The 12777-nt window shown below is 37.6% G+C and overlaps 1 protein-coding gene across 1 annotated transcript in view; it reads left to right on the forward strand.

Annotated features, from left to right (window-relative positions):
* PCOLCE2 (procollagen C-endopeptidase enhancer 2) overlaps positions 1-12777 on the forward strand; it is a 65237-nt gene that overhangs the window by 15556 nt on the left and 36904 nt on the right. The window contains exon 2 of the mRNA XM_063442500.1: positions 6990-7098. Coding sequence (XP_063298570.1) covers positions 6990-7098 — 109 coding nt within the window. The remainder of the gene's footprint in view (positions 1-6989; positions 7099-12777) is intronic.

Genomic DNA, 12777 nt, shown 5'->3' on the forward strand with positions numbered 1-12777 from the left:
CATACTCGCGTGTATCGCCACGACAGCTGATACAGGCCATTGGAATAACAAGGAATTAACATTTGCATGGCGGACATTAACAGCACATTTTTTGTTCTTAAAGAAAAACAGGCTGGTTAAAGATTCAATTATTCAATTCAATAGAGCTGGTAGCTGTAAACAGTAGATTAGACATTTTGAGGATCTGAAAAGCTTACAACGGGTAATTCAATAGAGCTGGTAGCTGTAAACAGTAGATTAGACATTTTGAGGATCTGAAAAGCTTACAAGGGGTAATATAAGTTGTGCAGGTTGCAAGAGAACACTAAGGATCTAGTGTATAATTTCCAAGCTATTAAACATAAGTGGGCTAGTCTGACCGACTACTAGTGTCTATTATGTGGAGTATCGTCCGAGTGTTAGGGTCGACAGTTGGGTCACCTATCAAGTCGCCTTGGGGTTGCGAGTCTGTCCAAGGTGTAGGTCAACGAGATAAGTGGGCATGGTGTGTCGTTTGTAGGTGGTTACTTTAGAATTTTAATATCAGTTGGCAGGTAGATCTGGTAGGCCAAGTTTCTTCAGGAGTGCTGGTGCCTCTCCGCCCGATGTTACCGTGTGGGTGAGGTCGTTGTGGGGGATTAGCAGGGATCTTCGTGGTCCCCATCTGTATGGCACTCCGAGGGTGCGTAGATGGCTCGTGAGGTGTGACAGTGTCCTGCGCCATTGTAACATGGCCCGGGTAAGATCTTGGTAGAACGACAACTGGGTCGTTCTAAAGGTTAGGGGTTTTTTTCCTCTGGTTGCCGCCAGGAGTTGGGTTTTATCGTGGGTGGAGGCACATCGCAGTATGACATCTCTGGTGGGCATGTTTGGTGTCTTGGAGGAAGCCGGGAGTCTGTATACGCCGTCCAGCCCGAATTTTCGATTAACTGCCGGCGGTAAGATGGTGGCTAAGAGTCTGCGGATGTAGTGCGGCAGTTCGACGGCCTGGATCTCTGCAGGTATTCCCCGTATTTTTACGTGATTTCGCCTGGCTCGGTCTTCCAGGGCGGACATTTGCAGCGTTAAGTTGTGCTGTGAGGCTTGCAATTGGTGCATGGCGTCTTGCATGTTCGCCATGCCAGCTTGGAGGTGCGTGATGTCTTGTTCAGTGGTTTGGACTCGCACCGTGACATTGTGCATGTCGGTTTTCAGGCGTCCCCCATCAACAGCCAACGTTTTTTGTATGTCTTTTACCCAGTTTTGAAGGTCCTGCTTAGTGGCAAAATTAGAGTCTCCCATTGCTGCATTCGTTACCGGCATTATGAGTGCTGTGTCAGTTTGGGTTGAGGAGTGGGCCGGTGAGTTGGATGGCGTTTGGACCATGGTGGTAGTTTTGGGCAACGCTTGCCGCTGGAGCAAAGTTCCAATATCCTGTGCTGTAGAGGAGCCCGTGTGGGCTTTCTGTGTGCGTTTCCCCATGGGTTCGGGAGTCTCCGGCCTGTATGGGTCAAAATCGTTTTCCGGATCGGAATCAACCTGTAGGTAGGTCCCGCCGAGTAGCTGCTCGAGGCCGTGTAAGCTTGGTGCATGGTAGGCCTTAGGCCTGCGTTTTGCACTCCCAGACTTTGGAGTGTACCGGAAAGGCATCTGCCGGTTCGGTGTATGGACCTGGACACAGTTCTGATGTGCTGCGGTTCAGATGTCGGGTATTTTCCGAGATTTTGGCGGATTTTGATTATCAAGGTGGGAGCCCGCTGTTATGGCGTCTGCTCAGCTTCAGGTCCCGGCCCCGCCCCCCCAAAGTTACATTTTTAATGGACCCTCCCATATATATTGACTTATGCCCCTTACAATATCTCAGCCTATCTCACATCCTATGTCAAAACCTAAACCCTAACATTGTCTATGAATCACATTATCATACCTCTCAGCACTTCAAATGGACAAGGAGGAAGACTTTAATTCTAGGGGTGGAAATGGAAGTGTGGCAAGGAATCGGGCTGTTATGAGAAATTTTAGGTGCCCTATAACAACTAAAATGTAATTCAGACCTAAAACAACATATCTTATTTACAAAAACTGATTCCTAAGCACATGTATTGTAGTATAAAGGAACATTAACTCAGACACAGCAACAGTATGGATATTTTAAATAATAGGGACATTAGAATAGCAAAAAGGGGCATAGGGAATGGGGCCCACAATACGGACTGTCACTCCTAAATAGGGACACTTGAAAGGTATGCATTATGACACCAAATCTTTGAAATAATTCAGAGCATTATATTCAAATATTTAGAAATGCTACACATTCCTTATTAACCATCATGTAGGATTCATCATTGGTGTTATAAATAAGGGGATTTTTAATATTACATTTTCTATTAAATTAGATGTGTATTTCTGAGGTGTGGTAAATAAAATTAAATGTAGAAATTCACACTTCTTTATCTTAGCTCCCTGTCAGTCTTTGTTATAAGCTGTATCATTTGTGCCTGTCAGTCAGCACAGAGAAAGCATACAGAGAACCCAAACAGTGTTTCTTTTTCATCTCCTAATTTGCATTGTATGCCATGGCTGTGCCTGGGCTGAACTAGACTGTAATGTCATGTGATACATCTTTAATACACACTTAATAGAAAATGGAGCACCAATTGGCAAAAATATCAAACAAGCTATAGGTGGTTTTCAATGTTTGATTCAGTGGTCTGATTTAAAAAAAAGGGACAAAAAAAAAAAAAAGAAAAAGAGGGGTTAATATCTGTTGTCAAAATTTTTCTTTTTTTCCCTTCTTTTCCCTTCTTCCCCTCTTCTTCTCCATATTACCATTTCAATCATAAATTTTATCATTTAATCTTTTTGATCAATCTAATATTTTTCTATTTTACCAATGATGTAATTTAAGGACAAAAATTTAAAAAATTGATTGTGTGAAAAAAAATGTGACTATCAGAATATTTAAATTGTTCTGTTAATTTACAGCCATGATTTTCCTCATCTTTCCTTTTCTCTTTCTCCCCTCCTTCCTTTACAGTGATAAATATCCTACAATATAACACAATAAATTAAATCTTGAAATAATACAAATAATCAGTGAGATGTGAATAATATATGAATTCTAAAAAATTCACTTTTTTCTCTCTTTCTCTTTTTCTGTTCGAAGTGATGTGTAAATATTTCAATTATTCTATTGACTTATAACAGTGATTTTTAATTAGTAATTAATATCCTAGAATATGGAACATTAATGTAAAGTTAATAGTGTAGTAAATAATTCATAGTGAATAAATAGTGTTACTTCTCTTTCTAATTTAGTATTTTGCTTAGTTTTTTGATCAGTCCTTTTTCAATTACATCAAAATAGAAAGTTTTCTTTCTTATGTTTGCTTTGTCTTAATCTTTTCTTTTTTCTCTTCCCTTTTCCCTCCCCTTTTCTTATTTACTTATTTTGGTAAATCGGTCCTTGTGTCTTTACTTCTATTTAAAAAAAAATAAAAAAAAATTTAAAATTATTAATTTCTCTCCTAATTCTTCCATCCTCTTTTGGTTTATTATGACCCGCATTTTTCTTTTTTTCTTTTTCTCTTTCCCTTCTCTCTCACACCTTTTTCTTCTCTATTCATTCTCTTCCTCTGTCTCCTCTCAGCCTTCCTCTCTCTTCTCCTTTTCTTTTCTTTTTTTTTTCTTTTTTTTTTTCCTTCCCTTTTAGTTAAGTTTTGATTGTATCAACCATTCATTGACTTTTTCATAAGTTGTAAATGTAAACCATTCATTACGATGAAAAATTTGAAGTGAGGCTGGATGGCGCCATCTGAACCTTAAATTATATTTTGTTAAGGTTTGAAATATGGGTGAAAAGTTTTTTCTTTTAACTCTAGTGAAATATGAGATATCTGGAATGGCAAATACTTCTCTGAATTTTTCTTCTGTCGGTCTATTATTCTTTAATGATGACATGATTTGATTTTTAGTTTCATATGAATGAAAAGCGACTATTACATCTCTTGGGAAATTATTTTTGATATTTGTTGGCTTAAAGATTCTATGGCATCGATCTAGTTTTAATGCATGAGAATCAAATGATAGATTGAGGGAAGTGAAAAATTATTTCATAAAGTCTTTCAATTTGTCATTTGTTATACTTTCGGGAATATTTCTACATTTCAAATTTGTTCTTCGGGCACAATCTTCCAAATCGGCGATATTAGTTTCCAACTGATCTACTTTACGTTCTATTTCTTTATGCGTATCTTTAAGAGATTGAATTTGGAATTCTAGATGTTCTTGTTTTTCTTCTATTGTTTGAATTCGGGTTAACACCTTAGAGATATCATTTTTGAAAATTTATACTAAAAAAAAAAAGGGACAGTTCCCCTTTAAAGGGACAAAATATGCAACAGTGACTCACTGAATATTGAGGAAGGGACTCATGGCAGAGGTTTAATGGATGTTGAGCTTGGACTCAGCCACAGTTTCAGTTGTCAGATGACGAATCTGTTGAAAGATCTGATAGCAGCCGCACCCCCGACAGGATAATTACTGTTTAATTTACAGTTTTGTGTATCATGCTGTGTGCAGAGATCTCCTGAGCTGCCAACCTATCATGCATGTGACAGTGCCACAAACTTTTTCCAAATATAGCGTGAGAAAGAAGAGATGTCTGCCCAAGCAGTTTCGTCCTGTGACATCATTGATCCAGAGGAGCAGTCTTATATCTGCAGAGATATTTGCAAGTTACTGTAGTTATATTACACTCTAAGCCTGGATACAGAGAGCATGGTTCTCTCTGCACCATAACAACCTCCGATGAAGCAATGTTTCCATGGTGCATTGAAATACCATTTAAATGCACATCTACATCCACATTATACATAGAGACAGCTATACATTACAGTTCATAAATAATACACAAAGCGAGGAATGTATAATATAGTTGAAGACACCCAGGAGGCCCAGATTGCTGTCAACCCGCTCCTGCATATTAAAATTGTGCTGTACTCTGATCCATCTGTTTTGTGCAGAGCTAATTCAGGCACTCCTTGCGAAAACATGTTGTTGTGTATCCTAACACATATGAGCTCATAGCCTGGCAAAAGACTCTTCATCACAACTCTGATTTACTATAACCCTGTTGTTTTCTTTGTTTTGTTATTTTTATTGCTACAATTTTATACATATCCCTAAAATTGTTTGCTCTTTCCATGGAATATGTTTTGCTTGCTGTATAACTGTATTAGTTTGTTTGTTTTGTATAAGTATCAAAATGGATCATGGTTAGTATGAGTTATCAATACTAGCCTTTGCCACTACAGACGCAGAAACCGAAGCATTAGATATGTTGAGTTTCGTGGGCAATGTAGGTCAGAAACTCTTGGAGTGCCAAATTTAACAATCGTTGCCCTAATAAAAGTCTGTGACTAAATTGTGCCATTAAACTCAGAGTGATTTGTGAACGAGTTTGGTAAATATCATGTTAAGATTTCTCAGAGATGAATGCTACTGGACAAATTGATTGTCTAAGCTAAGATGTTGTTCTGTAGATCTGTAAAATCATGGCAATGAAATGAAAAAATACAAATAAATTGCGAATACAGTATTTTTCCTAATATAACCTGAAAATGACAATTTTATAGAAAATAGTGACTTTTGCTCCCCACCACAGACATTACATACTTCTGGTAAAGTTGGCATCAAATAAAAACAAATTTGATGTCACGGAATGGTTGAGTAAATTTGAGCAAATAGTAATTTTGTGGGTATTTTCTACTATAATTAAAGTACGTTTCAGTTCTACAGTCCTCAAATGTATAATAACAATAAATGAGAAAATCTATAAATATGACCCATTTTAGTTTACTTGCGTTCATTCACCATGACTAGGATGTTAGTGTTTGAGCTATCCATTTTACTGGAAACTATTGCATAACCTAGAAAACGAGCATGTTTTTCAGAATGTCTCAGGGGATTTGCAAAGAACGCTGGCATTCATCGCAGTGGCTTGAAGTGACAAGACAGGCATGTTTGCCATGTCTCAGAGCTTTGATCAGATACACTCTGGGGGAGATTTATCAAAGTGTCGCTAACATTTTTTCCATGCAATTTTTGGCACAATATATTAAATATCTTGGATTTTTTTTTAATTTGATGCTTTTATTTCCTTCCTAACTGTTATCTTTGAATATGTACCATTTGTTTTCATAAACACAATACATTTATGAATTTTGCCTTCTTCTGAAATGGACATTTCTGCAAAAAAAAGGTCAAAATGTACTTTAAAGAATATGTCATTTTTTTCAGAACACTTTAATACATCCGAAAAAAATAAAGATGGCATTTTACTTCCACTTTTCAGAGTTCTTTGATAAATATCCCCATCTGTGTGCTTGTAGACTGGCAGTAATTCCTTGGTATGTCCTTGAACACATATGGCACATTGATAGCCTTGTATAGTCATCCCCTTGTGTTTCCAATCTGAAGAAGACATGTCCTGTATCTATACCTGATATATAAGTATTGCATTGGCTTAAACAGTATTAAGACCCTTCTAAATCATCCCTTTCATCCTGGGTGGTTTCTATCCTATATGTCATCTCCTTCATCCTGGCCTCCTGGCCTAGAAATCTGCTACACCCTTGGCCCCCTATCGTCTCTTGCCTGTTCCCGACCCCACAGAAGTAGTTCAGAAGTTAAAGGGCTACATAATGTCTAACCCAGCTGTAATGTAAATTACACACTAGGGTGTGATCATATGAAATGATATAGTTATCACTTTTTGATTCCACGTGCCATAGAAAGTAAAGCCAAACTATGTGTTTTGCAAACTTTGCAACCCCTTTTAACTTTCCATCCCAGAAGAATGTTTATTATATAACTGGAGTGTAAGTGCATTGTTAGTATTTGTGTACAAAGTATGGATGCATTGCAAAGCACAGTATTTCATGGAAGGGGTTGAGCACTATAACTATGTGATGAATATTTCTGGTGAAACCTGTTTTGTGCTGAGTTGCTGCATTTTTCTACCACCCTAGGCAAACCTTCACGTGTGGTGGGAATCTCACTGGAGACACAGGAGTACTGGGAAGTGAAGGGTTTCCTGGAGTTTATCCACCAAACAGCAAATGCACATGGAAGATTACAGTAGGTGGATTATTTATTTTTGTTTGTTTTGTTGTGACCATTTCCCCTCTGAGCTATATGCCGGATGCCCTTATGTTATTTCACTTTGAGTATTTACCTTTCCATCATTTTAATTGGGCTCATATGGTTCCTTGTGTAACACATAAGCCTACAGAGATTGCATATGGTCCAGTTCTTCTAGATACGGGTTGTCCAGCCAGCAATGAGCAACCCATGCTATGAAGATCCCAGTTCTGTAGTGCCTAATTTCTTTAAATGACTCCATTAACATAAATAAAGCAAACTAGAGCGTATAGAATCCTGGACGAGTCAGTGTAGCCTCTTTTAATAACTGTAATGGACTGGGGTGTTACAGCCTAATGTCCTTCAAATACAATTCTATTTCATGAGTTGTGACACCATTATTTTCCTTTATTTATCTTTTGTTTATTGTGTATCTTTAAATATATATAGTGCTGACATAGTCCTGTTGAAAAGTAATTTAGCCTAAATCGTTCTAAGACTAAAAAACAACCAAAAAACCCCCAAAAACATAATTATTGGAAGGCATATTGTTCATGCCCCCTGTTTCTGTTCACTGTTCCCTTATGTCAAATAATGCCATTGTCTTATCTTTGTGGATTATGGCTGTGAGTTGAATAAAATAATGTGCCCTTAGAGGCTGTTAATTGTTGTTTATCAGATGTTCATATGTACCAAGTAATGCAGAGAAAGACTATTTTACTGATAGGAATTGCAAATGTACAAAGAGTAAATTGACATTGAGCTGCTAGTTGCAGCTTACCATGATCTGACACATAGACGCATTTAAGGCACATTTATGATGATTATTTTTCATGCATGAGAAACTTGACACGTCTTCTGTTGGACCATTTTTATTATGGGATTTACTGCAGGCGTCAGAATCCTGGCTGCTTCATCCAGAAAGGACTTACCCGGGCATGTGTATTATAGTACATAGTTCCAGGTTCTATTTGGCTGCCTAAAATTATTTAAAAATTTAACTCGTTCAGATGGAGATTGAAAGTTATGCAAAAAGTCTGAGCCATATTAGACAATTACAGCTTCTCACTGTTGGCTGTTTACTGCCAGTCTGTTTTGCTTTGTGATAAAATTATACTAACGGGTCCATCCGGCAATGCAGATCTCCTTGTACCTCCTGTGCATTTCAACTTTATATCTGGAATCTATTCCAGACCTGTCTCTTACATAGAGACCTGTCTATTCCAGACCTGTCTCTTACAGCGCGTGCTGACCCTGGGTGGCGACCCGTTTGTTAGACAAACGTCATCCAGGGTGAGCATTCGCAGATTGCTTCCCACATTGTACATCTCTGGGGTTGCTGTATCTCTCATGCAGAGAGAGCTGGCCTGTATTTTGGATCTGTTCTGCCCTTTTGGGTGTAATGGAAGGCACCTTGACCCCAGGCTCAAGCTATTAAGATGAGTGGGTGGAATCAGTATGAGATGCATGGCCTGGTTCTCTTTGTAATGGCACAAGATGGGCAGGCTAATTGAGCTGTTGTCCATTCTCAGCACTCTTGCAACTTGTTTTTTGCTCTCCTTATATTCTTACCACTATAGTGTCCTATGGGCACACCTCCCTACGGCTCCCCCCTACATGTCCTTCAGTGCTGTTTCAGCACTCCACCTCCTCCGACATCATCCAACGGACCATCCAATGCGTGGCGAGCTCTGCGAACGCATTAGGCCTTTCCAATAGGAAAGCATTGAATAAATGCTTTCCTATGGGTATTTCACTGACGCTGGATGTCCTTATGCAGAGCAGGAAGACATCCAGCAGGACCTAGAGTCTGTTAGCATCCAAAAAGTTGATTGATGGCTGTCTGATTAGTTCTGAAATTTAATCATGTAAGTGCAATGTAAGTGGGACAGGTACACTGCACCCAGACCATTTTAATGAGATGAAGTGGTCTGGGTGACTATAGTGTCCCTTTAAGCACTCACAGCTGTAGAGTCGAATACCTCAATATAATCTAGAATATCCAATAAAGTAACAAATATTTCAAGACTCCATGGAATTTCCTATTATGTAATAGCAAACCTGGAAAACTGTTCAACTGAAAACCTTTCCTTGCAGTGTGTTGTATTTTGTTCTCTGAGTGTAGGCCACACTCTATAAGCACTGGGTAAATATAAATATTTGCTGAATGTAAACCTAGTTTTGATTGAGATAAGGATGGGAAGGTTAGATTAGACCCAAAATTAAGGTGACTAGGTAAGGCAAACGTTTGACAAACAATTATATGAATAATATGAAAACAAAAACTAATATATGGTGGTCTTACATTAACTGCAAATCCCCACCATTTGGAGCCTGAGCATTGAACTCTCACTAAGCCAAGAAATGCCTCAGTCAATAGTGATGTTTTAATTATCTGAGGGTACTGAGCCTATTGAACAAAAGCCAAATCCCAAGTTTGTAAATATGAATCATAGTTATACAAGAACGTCCTTTATTAAATATCTGTGTTTGTGTACAAATGAAATACTGTTATTGCTTCAACCTCCTTCCTGACTCTCTTGGTTTATCTCTGTGGTGACCTATTGTAATTTGATACATGTATATACCAATTGTAAGATTCTTCCTTTTTTTCTGAAACTTTGGCCTAGAGACTATTAAGCAATACCAAACTCTAACAAAAGCTGTTATGTTGGATAATGAATCAACAGTAGAGAGTTTTGAAGCCCTGTAACCCATTTATGCTGGGAACCATAACCCACATACTTACTATACCAAATATTTGTCAGAACTGCAATTTCTGACTGCTGTCTCTCTATGATTCCTTTGCTGTGGCAATAGTTTACATTATTAGACCTGCTCAGATACTGGAATGTGGTATCCCCTCCTGTATTGTATACATTAATTTTCACTGTAAACTGAACATCTGCTAACCACAAGATTTATGTTAGTTTTTAAAGAATAGCTTTTACTTGATATGTGGCTAGCAAATGCAAACACTATATTGTTACAGAACAGATTTGCTTAATCAGATTTTCATGGTTTTTAGTTTTTAACAGAATAAATTGCTTCATCGGAATATAGCAATTTGTTCATTTGTTTATTTCTAAAACATGTCCTGCTTTAAATTTAATTTATAACCACAATACATTAAAGCAGGTCTTGTCACTTTTCAGTATTTCACAAAGATATATTCGTTATGAAATACTGATTAAGACGGCCTTGGAATTTCATTGAAAGTCCAATACAATCCGAAGATGCCATAAGACAAAGTAGGGACTATTTTGTCTTATGGGGTTGATAAAAGTTGACAAAAGGCATAACTGCCCCTTCAAGTTTTGTCCAATTTCAGCAACTGACACAAATGATGAGGCTGTGAGTATGGCTGTGAGGCTCATACTATGGAGGATCTTCCTCTTGTGGAATCCTTCATTGAGGATCTTGAGAGCACAACATTGACATGACTTGTGGCAACTGAAGTGCATTGAGCCAAATAGGACCTGCATTATTAAGATAGAGCCTGCTTTATTAAGATGATGGTGGCCACAAGGGGCAATCTTAGATAAGTAAAGCTCACCTCCCATGCAACCCCCAGCCACCAGACCCATACCAAAACCAATCTGTCCATTTCGGGGATCTTTGCAAAACATGCAAAGGCCACCAAATTTGACAGATCTGTTTTAAACAATTAAAATTAACACATTAATAAATACCACAGGTATTCAGTTCTCAATGACACTCATTTGCTGCTAATCACCAGGCCTGTTGAAACATTAGGTTAATTTGGAACTCTGTGTATATCCCACAGACCAACGTGCAGCCTTTTATTACATCATAACCACTACAGTTGTTTACTGTAGAGGTTAGTATTCTCTGAGTAACTTGGGGCTATGGCAAGTATGCTATTGTCAAACACTTTGAAACGTACCTGGGTTTCTCAGGCATCTGCTGTCCTAACGGTCTTCTGGGTATCGCTATAACAGAAGATCACATTCCACTTTAGTAATATCAATTTTGCACAACATAGTACATCATTCATTGTCTGAGAGAAATAGCTGCTGCCAGCAGCGCAGAAAATGATGTCCAACACGGGGACAAAATTTATATTGCTAGAACGAAATGTGAACTTTCACTTTAATGGTATCCAGAAAACCAGAAGAACTATGGGTACACATGAGAACCCAGGTAAGTGTAAGTGCCAAACCACTCAATACATGCCTGGGGACTCATAGCATAATAACCACTAAATTTTTTGTAAACGTTCAGGTGTTTAATACAAAATGTTCTAAATGTGCAAATAAATGCATATAAAAAAACATATATGCAATATAGAAGATATTGATTTGGATAGTGAGTGTAACAGAGCTCCCATACTCAGCCAGAATATCTCCATTATTCTCCCTTGTATACCTGAGACGTCCAGAGTGATCATAGCATGTTTCCTCAAACATAAAACTCGATGAAGGGTGAAAGTCAAATAATCTTTATTACCACAAACACATAGTATTTATATATTTACAAATGGGTATTCCCTCTCCAATGGCATCAGCATAACAATAGATAGTTCCCTCTCAGGCACTATAAAGTTGGGGCTGACAACAGTCACTGTAAAACAAATCACTAAAACCCCCTTCCCCAACAGAAACTCTGCTCAACCAACACATCCCTGAACAGCTCCGGTAGTAACAGTGTGTAGTGGTACAATCCCTACTGATGGATATGGATGAAGATATGATCTCTCCCATGGGTGACAGTAAAATATGTAAAGACAAAAAAAGTCAAATAGTGCAGTGTAACATAAAGTGCTTAAAATAGGGATTAAAGTAGAGCTTTTAATAAACTTTAAATTTGCAGGTATAAGGCAGTACTATCCCAACCTATGGATATAACTGGTTCACAGATTCTTCTACAGTGAATGTTTGGAGCCGAAAAATTGCTCTCTTTTGACATCATTGGTTGTTCAATCCTCACTGATGATCAGATGGAAGAAGTTCCAATTTGTTGTGCTTCAGGGTATGCCAGGAACAGATGAAGGATGAAAATAAGTAAAGTAAAAAATAAAAATAAAAAACTGGTCCAATTTTAAAATGAACTACAGTAGTTTACTGAGAATGGATTAAAACCAAAGCAACAATAATCCCCAACGCGTTTCACCCATAATAAATAACTTTATCAAGTGGAAACATTTTGAATAAACATATAAATATGTATTCTATACTAAAAATAAAAAAGGACAAATTATATTAAAGAACATAGCATGGCTATGTTTTTTATTGTCTAAAACAGATCTTTATAGGTAATTTGCAAGGCTGTTGATGAGTGGTCTAGTTATGTCATCTGATTTGGTTGTTTTATTTCTTTTTCTTTGGGTGGGTAAAGATGTTTTTCTTAATAGTAAAAATCTTGTCCACGCGTAAATGTAATATAATGAATGGTTGTCATATAGGTACTGATTTAATTAGCTTTTACATTTAATGACAAAGGCAGAGAAAGAAATACAAGGTTTTATTAAAGACAGGAGGGAGGTATTATTGTTTAACATTCTACTTGTTCAGAAAGCAGAGGCATTGATAATCAAAAAAATATTCATTGAAATCTCCAGAATCATTCACTAAACCTTGAATTGTCAGGACCAGAATAGCTGAGTTTGAAATAAGCAGGGATACTTGCTAAACGCTGTATAGTAGCAAGTGAAAA

Source organism: Pelobates fuscus, chromosome 2 (genome assembly GCF_036172605.1).
Source record: "Pelobates fuscus isolate aPelFus1 chromosome 2, aPelFus1.pri, whole genome shotgun sequence".
NCBI lineage: Eukaryota > Metazoa > Chordata > Amphibia > Anura > Pelobatidae > Pelobates > Pelobates fuscus.